The sequence below is a fragment of the Gobius niger genome, assembly GCF_951799975.1.
Source record: "Gobius niger genome assembly, chromosome: 11".
Lineage (NCBI taxonomy): Eukaryota > Metazoa > Chordata > Actinopteri > Gobiiformes > Gobiidae > Gobius > Gobius niger.
In genome coordinates this window covers 5,279,872-5,293,286 of record NC_136862.1, presented here as the reverse complement: position 1 = coordinate 5,293,286, position 13,415 = coordinate 5,279,872, and the positions used below count along the sequence as shown (strand labels likewise).

At 43.1% G+C, this 13,415-nt stretch overlaps 1 protein-coding gene across 3 annotated transcripts in view; it reads right to left on the bottom strand.

The window, feature by feature from the left end:
* The window catches only part of ncam1a (neural cell adhesion molecule 1a), a 615,586-nt gene that overhangs the window by 68,416 nt on the left and 533,755 nt on the right, over positions 1-13,415 (bottom strand). For all 3 annotated transcript variants that reach the window (XM_079565591.1, XM_079565592.1, XM_079565593.1), the window contains 2 exons: positions 9,482-9,649; positions 2,337-2,462 (listed from right to left, as the gene is read on the bottom strand). In XM_079565591.1, the coding sequence (XP_079421717.1) occupies positions 2,337-2,462; positions 9,482-9,649 (294 nt within the window). The remainder of the gene's footprint in view (positions 1-2,336; positions 2,463-9,481; positions 9,650-13,415) is intronic.

Sequence of the window (13,415 nt, the reverse complement as noted above, 5' to 3'; positions counted from 1 at the left end):
CGAAAAATGGCTGTTTGTGCCCCTGATGAAGGCCTTTTGGGCTGAAACTATGGGACTATGTTTTCTATATTTTAACTTTACCGGAGAGGTTCTTTATACCCCATTTCGACAGGACCAGACCGGAACGGACCGGAGCGGTTTGAAGGTGTTTCCACTGCCAAAAGTGAACCGCTCCGCTCCAAAAGGGGAGTCCAAACCGCTCCAGTCCCAGACCACTTCAGCCATGGGATTGGTCAGGCCAATTGTCAGCTTGCATATTCAAAGTTTCTTTCTCTTCACAAGGCTCTATCATGACTCACAGAAAATATAGGCATTTTTTGCCATCTCTACTCATAGTCTATGCCTTTATGACAGTGATCTTTTCCCATACATTGTTTCTTATTGCCCAAATGAGAGGAGCGAGGCCTTGTATCTCCCTCTTTTATTTTTGAATTCACTGTCGAACTAAAAAGAATAGGTTTACTCGTTTTGGGCATTTTTGTGATTATTCTTTTTTCTCAGTAACTGTTCCTCTGTCCCTCCTAATGGTCAAAGTTTGCAGCTGTTTTGATGCAGGACTAAAGCTCAGTGATATCAGGCTGTGGTTGTTGCCTGTCACATGCATATGAATGTCCTTGACCCCTCCCATAACGGCCAAGGCCACTTTGTTCTAAAGATACTTGAAACCCAAACTTGCGGGCGCTGCCTCTCCCCAAATGAACCGGTCTGAAGTGAACCGAACTGGTCTAGTGCTGTCGAAATGGGGCTTATTCTCCCTTGCTCTTTTTGATCATCTAAGAATAAGCCTAAAAGATCTTCAAATGATCGTATTACACTTGAAATAAGAAAATGTCTCATGGTGGAGAAGAGGAGTAAAACTCATCATGTCAGGTCAGTAGATTATGAATAACACACACTACACTGGCGTTGTGATCGTTTTAGTAAAAGTTGCAGAAACGAGGAAGCCATTTTGAGATCTTTACACTCTGGGACCTTAGTTTCAGAGCCGTTTTTTCCTGTACGCAGACTATGTGAGTTGCGTAGGGCCCCCGCAGCCGCAAGGGCCCCGTATCTCAGTCAAATTATGTTGTTGTTTCGCTGATTGATGACAGCGCTAACTCACTGTCCGCCTACTGCGCCACATACAACACCAAAATGGAGCAGTGTGCTGCCGCCTTCCCCCGGACACTCCCGACGCGTGAGTGCCTCTCCGCTCACGTCCCCACTCGGTCTGTCTGTCCTGGCCCCCTGTGGCCGGCTCGCTGCCCATCTCATGCTGCATTCTTCCTCACGCTCAATCAAACTATCTTCTTGTTGTCTCTAGCAGAGTGTAAGGACAGTAGTTTGGCGAGTAGAAGAGAGAACAAAAACGCTGTAGTACTGTGTTTGTCTCAAAGGGGAGTTGGATCCACACGGTTTTTAACGTGACTTTTAGTAACTCCGGTTCTCCGAATGTGCACAGTCTAAAACTAATTACTTATTCTCAGTGGTAAGAAATAACCATCAGGAGCAGGTGTAACTTAGCTTTAACTTCCCAAACTGTGAGTCCGGGACCAGAGGTGACCATTTACCATTTTAAAATAGACTATTATCAACCTAAACCCAAGTCTGCCAGTGGCAAATGGTCAGTGGTTCTCACACAGCGGGGCAGGGCCCAAATTGGTCAATATGTTCCCCTTCTGCCCTGCACTACTGCATATAACTGTTATTGACCGTGGGTTGGCTCTTCATCAAATAGCCTTGGGATGCGTACAGTAGGGACCCCGAGTGGATTTTTGCTTAGGGTCCCAGAAAGGCCACCACCGGCTCTGCCTAGTTTGGAAAATATTTGTTTTCAGACCCCCAAAATGCCGGTTTCCTATGGATGGTACCCTGGATTAATCAAATATTTTTGCGTCTCGTCCTGAGCTTGTGTGGACATGGCCTTAAAGGTTCATGATTGTTCAAAACAGCACAATCTGTTGCTGCATAACTAGCTCATACTTCACTTAAATAGTCTACCAAACTGTATATGGATGTCATAAAATTATCATGAAGTTATTTGTCATCAAAGAAGTCACAGAATAAGATTATATCGAAGAGTTATGTCTTCTCAAACTGCAACAAAACACCGGCATCTTCAACCGCAATGAGGTTAACATGGAGTATTATGAGGGAAATTAATAGGGTTACTCAATGGACAATGTCGGATCAGCTTCATTCTGAGCAAAGCAAATGGACAGACATCAGGACACATGTATCAAACAGGGCATTCACGGAGATCATTGGGACGTCTTGAAGCCTGCTTTGGGACGCACGGGGCAGCGGGTCACGGCAGAGGTAACACGGTGAGGAGGAGACGGGTGGATTTCACTTACGGACAGGCTCGGTTCTGAAGCTCACGGCCTCGGTGCTCTCGCCCTCGCCTTTGCCGTTGATGGCGGACATTCGGACCTCGTAAGAAGTCTCTGGTTTGAGTCCAGTGATGGTGATCTTGGTCAGCTCTGAGGGGAAATACACAAAAGCAGGATATACATGTTATTGGAGGAGTCTGTAGATAGGAGCATATACTGCCCCGTGTGAAAAACGAACAGTCCCACAGAGAAGTCTGTGTTGGAGCCGATAACATTTTATTTTGGCCCTAAAAGATCAGTCTGTAATTATTTTGATGAAAAAAAAAACAAAAAAAAACAAAACAATATTAACTTAGGATGATTCCAATTAATAATTTGCATCAAAATATACTGCGCTAATACTGTTAGCATCCTTATGGCATTTTCCATATAAATTAGCATTGTGCTAACCACTCACTAGTGCAATTGTTTTTTCAGCTAACTTTGACCTACTTATATATTTTGTATATTTTTTCATGGACACCATCTTGGACACATTACATTGTGCATTCTGTGCTGTATGTTGCAACTTCAGAGGCAACGCAGTACATTCACCAAAACAGAAAGTGACTTCCTGGTCCTTTATTGGAGATGTTCAGCTATCTGCAAAGCTAGTTCACAGACACTAGTACACACTCGGCAAAAACGGGCCGAAGGGCCAAACATATCAGACAAAAAAACTACCAAAATCCACATGGATTAATATAAAATGAAGGTACCTTGTTGCCAAAATCTAAATAATGGAGAGTGATAAGTTTAAATTTATGGTTTTCTGCAGTTCTACTTTTTTTTTAGGGGATATAGTTTGTTTTTTGAAAAAATGTAGGCTTCTCAGCACCGACAATCATTTTGGCTACTGTGTTTACTTGCAAACAAGTGAATTCTCACTATTTTTCGTTGCTGCCGTTTCCGTGCACTCCCTGGAGCAGTCGTTTAACCATGCTTCATTATAAAACTCATAAAAGCATCAATACATCACGAGAAGTTCTCCGTCACTGTAATAGAAATGTATTTCTCCACAGCACGGTATTTCTCATCCATGAAATTACAATTCAGCATTATGCAGAAAGTTCGAAGACAATATGCTTTTCTATACAGGGGATGGTTCACAGCTTGTCAATCATAACTTTCCCAAATTAGGCACCTGAAGCATGCACAGGCTATTTATATCAGAAATAAACTGGATAAATGTAAAAAATCAATACCATAATGTTTTTTTTTGGCCTTTTGTGGCAATGCTTGGCTTAATATGTACGTCTCCATTTACTTATAACATGTGAAATGCCCGGAAAAGAAGCTGTGCCCCTTTAAAAGGCACGCCCTGTAGTAAAATGTCATGTTTGGCGATGCGTTGGAGCGGTGAGCCGGAGCTCGCGTGGCGCAGTGTGCCATGCAGTACATCCGCTGATTTGACACGCCGCTCGTGGGTCCGCGCTGTCAGGAGAGCTGTCATATTTCGAGTGATCCGTCCCGAGCGGCGTCGGGAGCACAGGCAGCAGATATGCACAACCGCAGCGGGACAGAGGGGGTATTAGCCAGGCCTGTCGTTCAAAACGCTCAAATGTACAGTGTTCGCAACGGGAACTGCCAAGGCCGACAGGCGGAGGAATGAAAAGTGTTCTAAAGTTCTCTTTTCATCTTTAATTTGCAGTAATCCATTGGTCTTAAACACTTTCATAGACACTCAGTAGCTTATAGGCTCTGTTATGTGAAATATACTTCCCTGAGCTGTAAAGGAGCTGATCCAATGAATGATGTTTTCCGTGTTTCATTTGTTCCCCCATAGTGGAACCCTTTCCTCTCAGGTCCCCAGGCCGCTGAGATAGACCCTTAAAGGAACAGGCCACCGTTTTCCCATACTGAGATATGTTCTTACCTGAGCTCAGACGAGTTGATGCGTACCTGTCTGGTCTTTGCGCATGCCCTCAATCTCGCAAACTGACCCAAGATGTTGTAAGCATTTGCCCTCACCCAGCATATTCCTATGGCTCCAAATGAAGTTGGAAGCTACCACGCTCTTTCACGGGCACGAACAAAGACCAGACAGGTACATATCAACTCGTCTAAGCTCAGGAAAGAACATATCACAGTATGGAAGAACTGTGTGCCCTCAGTCAAGCAAAAAGCACCAAAGATGTTGCTAGCATTTGGCCTCTCCCAGTACATTCCTATGGCTCCAAACGTGGTGAAGTAAGAAGTGACCAAGCTCTTCCACAGGCATGCACAAAGACCAGACAGGTATGTATCAACTCGTGTCGAATATTTCATGGAATGGTATATATGTGCAATTTGGTTTGTTCCCTAAATCAGCCCAAAGGTGCCCTCACTCTTTCCCTTCTTCTTTCTAAATATCCTCAGTGGAGTTGGTTTTGCACCTACTATAAATCCTATGGAGTTTGGAACACAGGAGTCTCCAAAGAGAATTTCACACAGAGCCGTCACAAAACTACAAACGGCGCCGGTTACGCGATGAAACCAACGCCTTCAAACAGATGAAGTACCTCATTCAAGAGCAAAATGACAGTACGCCTTCGTCTGAGCTGGCTCTGAACTGCCAACGTTCAGATTTGTGGGCGTACGATCTAGCTCTCAGCCACCGCCACTCCACTGACTTTCAGACCCAATTCTCTGTGTGTTCTCTTACGCTTGTAAATGGGGCACTGTCGAAAGCTGACTTCACCACATGGGAGGATAAATGATGGTCTTTTATCCACTACATAGATGTGAGAAAAAAAGATCTTGAGGCGAAAGTCGCATCAGTCTTAAGGCAGGAGTGGCCACAACACAGCTGATCATATATTAAAGCTTTACTATGATGATCATCTCATTTATCATCATAGAGAAACTGAAAACCCATAATGTTGAACAAGATCATTATGTGGTCGCAAATTGACTTAGAATCAAGCTCATGTTAGCCCCACAGCCTGAGAAGTGATTTCTGGTTCTGGTCTAGTCCAGGATTTCCCAAACTTTTCAGGCCATGACACCAAAATCACTCAACACTCTGTACAATGTAATTTGCATTTATAATAATTTAAGGTGCAAAACATTTAAAATCTGGTTTAATGATGTTAGTTTGGATACTATATTTTGATATTTGGCTTAATTTCACAAACATATGCTGTATTCAGTAAAAAAATACATCAAATTCAATGTCAGAAATGTAAAAAAAAAGTCTTGTCGGCACTTTCTATTTGAAGAATAGGATTAGATATGCACATTTTAAGTGTCACTGTTATGAGAAAGGTCTGCTCGACCTTTCTTCAGTGACAACTACTGTATTTATGCTTATGCTTGTGGTTTTTGCCCACTTGTTGCAGCGTGAGCAGAATAAACAGAGTGGAGTTTGAAGGATAAAGCACCCAATCAGCACTTTAATAATTAGAAAGAAGCACTAAGTACCAGTAGGCTAATGCAGCAACCGCTAAAGGCATTTGAGCTAGCAGCACTGCAAAAGTTAGCATTTGATCTGTTGTGCAAACTCAACAACCCTTAGAAAAGTCTGATGCTGTCATCGATCCATGGGGCAAAGGGGCTTTTGAGACGAGGAGTGTCTCAGGGCTACGGGCCTAGCTCACTGGAGAGAGTTGCAGAGTCAGCGGAGACAGCGGACGCAGTTCTCAAGCAGCTGTGGCAATGTTGCAAACACAATTTGTTCAGAACACTGTACTATTAATCCACATGGGAAATTCATCCATTGCTGTGCTCGGCATCCCCACAATGTCTCAGAGACCTGTCGAATACCAAGAGGATCTCAAAGAGTCGCATGGAGTCTCTTTGTGGCAGTTCTTATTCCATATGGATAGTCTGGGGGACCTTGTCAGGAGCAGCAGGGACGCTTCTTCAATTCTGGAGCCCGGCTTGTAGTCAAGACAGGTTATTTCGCTTCAGTCCACTTGTAAACAATGTAGCTTGATGAAATACCTGCACAACTACAGCAAGAACATCCAAACTCCTCAGAAAGGCCCAACACGGTCAAGGAAGTGAACTCAGGACCGCCTTGTTGCGAGGTGGAGCGTGTGGAACTGAGCATGGTCATTTCTCTTAAACTAATCACTGGCAATTCATCACAATTAGATTGGCAGGTAAAGTGTGTTGTCTTTTCGAAGTGTCATTTTAAAATCGTTTCATGAATATGGCCGGTTAGTTTGAGGAAATAATTGCCGTTGTTTTAAAACTGCGAGCCAGTCATTAGAGCTAATTGCGTTCACTTTTCATTCGAAGTTAGAATGGCGCTCTTGGGCGACTAACAAGCACCAAACACACTCCCTCAGGCGAGAGCGCCAGTCTTTAAAATCATGTTGTTCCTGTCATAAAAAGGCGAACTCGGGAGCGGCTTTTTTTTTTTTTTTTCCCGCCACGTTTCTTCGCAGAACTAATGGAACTAATGCCTCCCGGGAGATTTGGGCAAAAACAGCGACCCCGCCACGTGAATCAAAAGCCGTCTACCTGGCTCTGCTCGGCGTTATTAGGAAGCGCTTTCATTGAAGTGAGGCTAAGTGGCAACTGTTGAGGGACTAATTCAGACAGGATCACAGCGAGCGCCGAGGATCATAGCGGCGCTAAAACAGGAGCGCGGCAGGAGTCTCATCAGCCACTGCTTTTTCACCACATCTGATGTTTCCTGAGACGAACGGTGTTTCAAGAAGAGCCCGCTTTGAAGTGAGTCATCTCAGTGGAGCAGATTAGGTCAAAAAAGCTGTTTGCTTTCTTGATACAAGCACCAAATATGGCAGGAATTCTCTTTGAATCTAAAGCCCTATTAGAACTACCTAAAACTGAAATTACCTCAGGACAACGGTTACTTTTATGGGCATTCGCATGGGATGAGCAAAGTCAGTAATTCACTCATTTTTACAGAGTTTTACTGGAAATGACGGATCGATACCGACACTTAATGATGACAATAAGCCTTTTATTCATTTGTGTTGCGAGCGCTGACTCAAGAAAGTATTTCTTTCCGCACGCATGCGACCACATCATCAAGTCTGTTGGATTTATCTCTTTTCATCGGACAGCAGCTTCCTTTCTCTTTTAATCCGTTCCGTCTGAAGTTTAGCCTCCGTCGAAGCTTTGCAGCAAACGCATCCAACTTTTCCCATCAGAGCCGTCATTGGTTGGTCTAACGTTGCCACAATAACGGGGTCGTGCTCCTGGTTCACGTCTGTGTAACATTTTAGTTTTCCTTTGTTTTATAATCCGGGTGTACGCTGTGCAATGTTGGCTGCAAAAAATGATCACTCGTCTTTGGGAAAATCTTTGGTTGTAGCTCAAAATTGCTGGCCGTGCAGTGTGACAAAGATCTGAAATAGAAGAAGACGAGCTGCAACCGGCAGACTCTGACGTACTCTGGAACTAGGATGTGTCAAGTTTCTCGTCAACGCCGCAAGAGAGGGTCCGACTTTGTGTTTTACAGTACTTTCCCCAATCACAGCTAAACACACGCCGTCTGAAGCCTGAAAATACAACAAAACTACAACAACACTTTGAACTATCGCACAGTGGAGACCAGCAATCTTGCAAATTGATTCTCTCAAAAGACACAAAAAATCTTGCCATGTACACCAGCCATTAAATGGATAAACATGTTATCAAAAAGACGAACACGGGCAAATTTAATCATGTGGACGGCCAACGCATTTGTCTGTCATGTCTTTGTCAAGACAAGGCCTTTTTTTTTGCCTGGACCAACACACGGAAGTGCCTCAGATGCTATTCTTTGACTGCTTGAACACAATTACACAGCAAGTCACTGTTCTCAGTTTTTACTATTGCTCCGGCCTCATCCTTGAAGGTCGACAACACTCTCAAACCTACAAAGTGGACCTGATGCACTCACACGTCTATCTATCGTATTGCCCTTATTTAGACTTCATTACGCTGGCAAGGGGATTCGCATGGGACTAGAATCACCTAAAGAGTTTGCATTAATCAAGGTAAAAAGTGGGGGACATTTTAGGCGCATTGAGTGTGTGAAATGTGCAGCATAAATAAACTTGCCTTGACCTTTTAAAACCACCAGCATTGCAGATTTGCACGGCAATAGGAACTCCGAGGACGGCAGTAATTTTTACTTCTGACCTGAGGTCCCAAGGTCATTCTAATCCAGTGCGAGAAGGGCTTTACCTTTACCTTTTCAGAAAAGCCAAGTTCTAAATCTACCAACTTGATTCATCTTCATCATCTCAGGATATTTTGTACCAAACTTCATCAACCTCTGACAAAGTGATCCTCGTCCCTCAACAGAAGCTGGGGCAAAATGTTTATATCTCGAAACTGGTCGGGGAAGGCTTTAAATAAAAATACCAGCAGCAACAAAAAGGAAACAAAAATATCATTATCAAGGCCTGACACCTCGCAGGTATAGTTAGAAACCCACTTGAAAGATGACACCGCGGATTGTATTTCTTTTCTGAAGCTCCTGTGACACGTTCATGCTAAATTTGGCGCTTGTATCACAAAGTGAACAGCAAAAAATAGTCTATTCGATTTTTGTTTTTTGGCTTCTGCAAAACAGGCAGCTTTCTTTTACTGACCTTTCCTTCCAATTCATTCTTATGTGCTTCATGAATCTGCCAACATTGCTGTCTAATCAAAGCTTGCAACTGAAATAACCAAATCTAACAAAGATATCGACAGCTGCTAGAAACTGCATAAAGGAGAACATTTGAGTGCTGATATGTGCAAGATAAGTGTCCTATATGACTTCGAAATGCATTGAAAACACGAGCAGGTTATTCAGGACTGATTTCAGCACATGAAAAATATCACTCTTACCAACAGAAGGAACCATTACTAATTACCTTCTGCAGCCGTGAGGAATCAGGCAGTTTAAATTAAATTTGGCTAAGAACAACAGCTGCTGGGAAGTGGCTAATTATCATAAGAAAATAATCAGGAACCTGCATTTCCAGCGGATGTCGTAGGCTGCATGGTGGAGCATAAATAGACTTTCAAGGGGAAGAAGACAGCCAAATTCAAGGGTCTTTAAACAAAAGACAAATCTGAGGTAGAGGAAATCTGATCATCGTCTAGAAGTGATTGGATTCTCTCTGATGTTCAACACGTGGCTCTGGTTGGAGAAGTAGTAGTATGTCGTAGTAGTCGATGTAGTTTTCGTAGTGGCTCACCATCAGACGCGTCGTACTCTTGGGCCTTCCACACGAGCCCCGGCAGGCGCCACTGCACCCTGTACTTGAGAATGGTCACTCCTCCTGAAGAGTCGGGCTCGTCGAACTCCACCACGGCGGTGCTGGAGAACGGCTCCACCTGCAGGATCTCCGGGGAAGACGGCACCTCTGCAACAAACAACCGTCGCACAGCGTAAAGGTACTGCCATGACCAAAGTGAATGTATTCAAATTTTATAAGTCTATAATCGAACGTATATCAGTTCTGAGACGTGTGTTTGAAGGCGTGCTGCCAGCAGGAGGAGCCCCAGTCGAAGTCTTCTCCAACTCTAGCGCCTGCCCTGGGTTGAATTATTACTATTTAAAGAAGAACTCAGTAACTTCATGAATCCTTTCCGTCGTCCCTCTGGGGGTAATACAAGTGTTAATGGGATGATTGGGGGGTCTTTCATCTCCCCCTGGTGTGCTTTGTCCAGAAAACCACCCTTGCAACTTCCCTGCCCCCGGGTAGGAGGCGCAATACACACTAATAGAATCACGAAGAAGAAGCTAACAGGCTAATGGACAAAGTTACCAGTGGGCTAGCGCCACTTAAACAGTATTTAGCCAAGTTTGAGTGAAAGAAATTGATGTACAATATCCCTCTTTCCCTTTGTCTTTTCTGTCAGCGTCGTATTTACTCTCACGGACATTTAATGAGAAAAAAAACATAACATGCTACAACCCCTGCAGTGGCGCCTATGGCCTCTAGGGGCATGAGTTAGACCATTAATTCTATCTATCGTATTGCCCTTATTTAGACTTCATTACACTGGCAAGTGGATACGCACGGGACTAGAGTTACCTGAGTTTGCATTAATCAAGGTAAAAAGTGGGGGACATTTTAGGTGCATTGAGTGGCCTTGTGTGTGAAATGTGCAGCATAAATAAACTTGTCTTGACCTTTTAAAATCACCAACATTGCAGATTTGCACGGCAATAGAAACTCCAAGGACGTCAGTAATTTTTACTTCTGACCTGAGGTCCCAAGGTCATTCTAATACAGTGTGGGCTTTACCTTTACCTTTTCAGAAAAGCCATGTTTTAATCAGACCAACTTGATTCATCTTTCCGAAGTCCCTCTGGGGGTAGTACAAGTGTTAATCGGAGGATTGGGGGTCTTTCATCTCCCCCTGGTGTGCTTTGTCTAGAAAAGCACCCTTGCAACTTCCCTGCCCCAAGGTCGGAGGCGCAATACACACTAATAGAATCATGAAGAAGTAGCAAACAGGCTAATGGGCAAAGCTAACTGTGGGCTAGCGCGACTTAAACAGTAGTTACAGCCAAGTTTGAGTGAAAAAAAATATTTACATTGTGTAATTGGATGTACAATATCCCTCTCTCCCTTTGACTTTTCTGTCAGTGTAGTATTTACTCTCACAGCCAATTAATGAGTAAAAAAACATAACATGCTACGACACCTGCAGTGGCGCTTATGGCCTCTAGGGCATGAGTTAGAGCGTTAATTCTTCACCACAACCACCTGTTCACCACAACTGCCTCTAAAATCCTGCACTGTCACTGCACATGCCGTCATGCATGAGCTTAATATAGAAGCTGCTAGGCATAAGACCTGAGGTGGCAGTAGTGAGTATAAAATGTCCAACTTGCATCCAGTCCCTTTAAGGCGCCTCAATGGTGTTATGTCTATTTTGAAGCCCTATGCTTGATATGTCCACTGTAAAAGACCTGGAGCTCGATACATGAGCTAAATAATAATCTCGTATTGAAATCTAATGTTTACTTTGTTCCATCATCAAACCAGGCTGTTAGTTTTTCGCAGCTGAGAACGTCTTGTTTCCAGCACAGACGATGGACCACAATATTCTTTGCTTTACACGAGACAAACTCAAAATAATGTCTGCAATTCCAGCCAGACTTTATAGTTTTCATACATTTCTGACATTTTATCAATCATAACCTGGTTTCAGCTGTCAAAATATTACAAAAAGTCTTTCATAGTTACTGGTAAATAAGCAGTTTTGTCATTTTAATCGTAGTACCGGTAACACTGTAGATGATTGAGTGAGGTCTTTAGTTGTGAAGAGGTAGATTTGGAGAGCAGAGCATTATGCGTCTGTGCCCTTGTATTTGATCCCACAAATCGTATGAAGCACTTTGAGCTGTCATGGGCTACGTAAATAAACTTGAACTCAAACTTGAACTATGAATTTTCCTGTAGTTAGCGTAGCCACCATGTAACAGTTCAAACTCGCCAGGTCATCGCTCCTTTTGTGCGAAGTAGAAGCCTTTGAACATTGAACTGAATGGGCAGAGACTGGCAAAGAACTCCTCATTTAGATCTGAATGGAAACTAACCGATAACCGGAGTAAAGCGACAATTCATGAATGTAACGATGCTATGAGTTTACATTGACGAGACAAAAGTGGGAGAGAGTATTTTGTGCGACAAGAAAGAGCTTGATCAAACTGGGATTTTAGCTGTTCTCAGGACAGTTTTCCCCCAATTAAAAAGCGTAGTGTATGAACACAGACAGCATGTTGATGAATTGATGTGCAGACGGCGCTGTTAGTAAAAAAACTTGAAGTGATGATCAGAGGAGGAGGAGGGCGGCCGCTTTTGGGAAACACCGTGATCACAGTGACGACATTTCTGTGGTGTAACCTGTTGAATCTGTTGAAATACTAATAATTAATAACTAAAGATGAAAGCCGTATTCACGCGGGATTAGAATTACCTGAGGGCCTCAGGTAAAAAGTAAATATTACTGATGTCCTCTGGGCTTCTATTCCCATTCGAATCTGCCATGTCAGTATTTTAGAAGGAAAAAAATCCCCCCGATTTTAAGCTTTAGAGTAATTCTGCAAACTCCGATGTCCTCAGGTGATTCTAGTCCCGTGTGAATCGACATGTCGGAGTTTTAAAAGTTTTTTTAACCTGTGTAATAAAGTTTAATTAAGTGCAAACAGCATATATGCCCAGTCACTAGAACCAGGGACACAAGTTGGCAGCCCAAGTTTTGAGAAAAACGCAAAAGACTTTTTTTTTTACAACGAACATGTTGGGAAGTGGATTTATCAATCACAGATTATGTGGCGCCGCTTCCTCATGAAGAGCCTTGAGAGCAAAGCAGCGACAGCGGGACAGAGACGCCGTTCACCACAATTGCCTCAAAAAGAGTTTACTTCGGGTCCGAAGCGCCGTCATGCATGAGCTTAATATAGAACCTGCAGTCACACGAAAGACCTGAGGTGGCAGTAGTGAGTGTAAAATGACCATCTTGCATCTAGCTCCTTTAAGCTGCAGTATAGTAATAATATCATGCTATCGAGCCATTACTCCGACATAAATGCTGTTTTTTTCATCGATTTCAAAAGTAAAAAAGAGAAAAACGATGTGGACCGGAAGTACAGCGCACAAAGTTTAGTCGGAGGAGACTGTTTCAGAGCGAACAGATTAAAAGAAAAAGGAAACTGCTGTTTTATGTCTATTTTAAATGAAGACGTGACGCTGATGCTGTGTTTGTGGAAACGTGCGGTAAGAAACGGCTTTTGTCGCTAGAGCAAATCTCATACACAAACCTATTAACTTAGCGCTGGCAACTCCAATGAATCAAAGCCTTGTTGTCATCATTCAGTGTTCATTATCTATCCGTCATTTATGGAAAAAAACGTTTGTAAGAATGATAATAATAATAATGACCGACGCCCCCAGGTATTTCTCATCCCGAGCAAATAGGGCTTGACTAAAACCGTCACAATCCGAAATGACTAAAATGGGACTAAAACTAAGCACATTTTCGCCCAAAAGACTAAAACTAAACTAAGAGTTCTGCCAAAAACAACCCTGATGAAAAAGCATCTTTTCTAATGTGTTTGCACATTGTCCCAATAAACTAACAGGCTCAACTAAAACAAAGGGACATAAAAGAAAA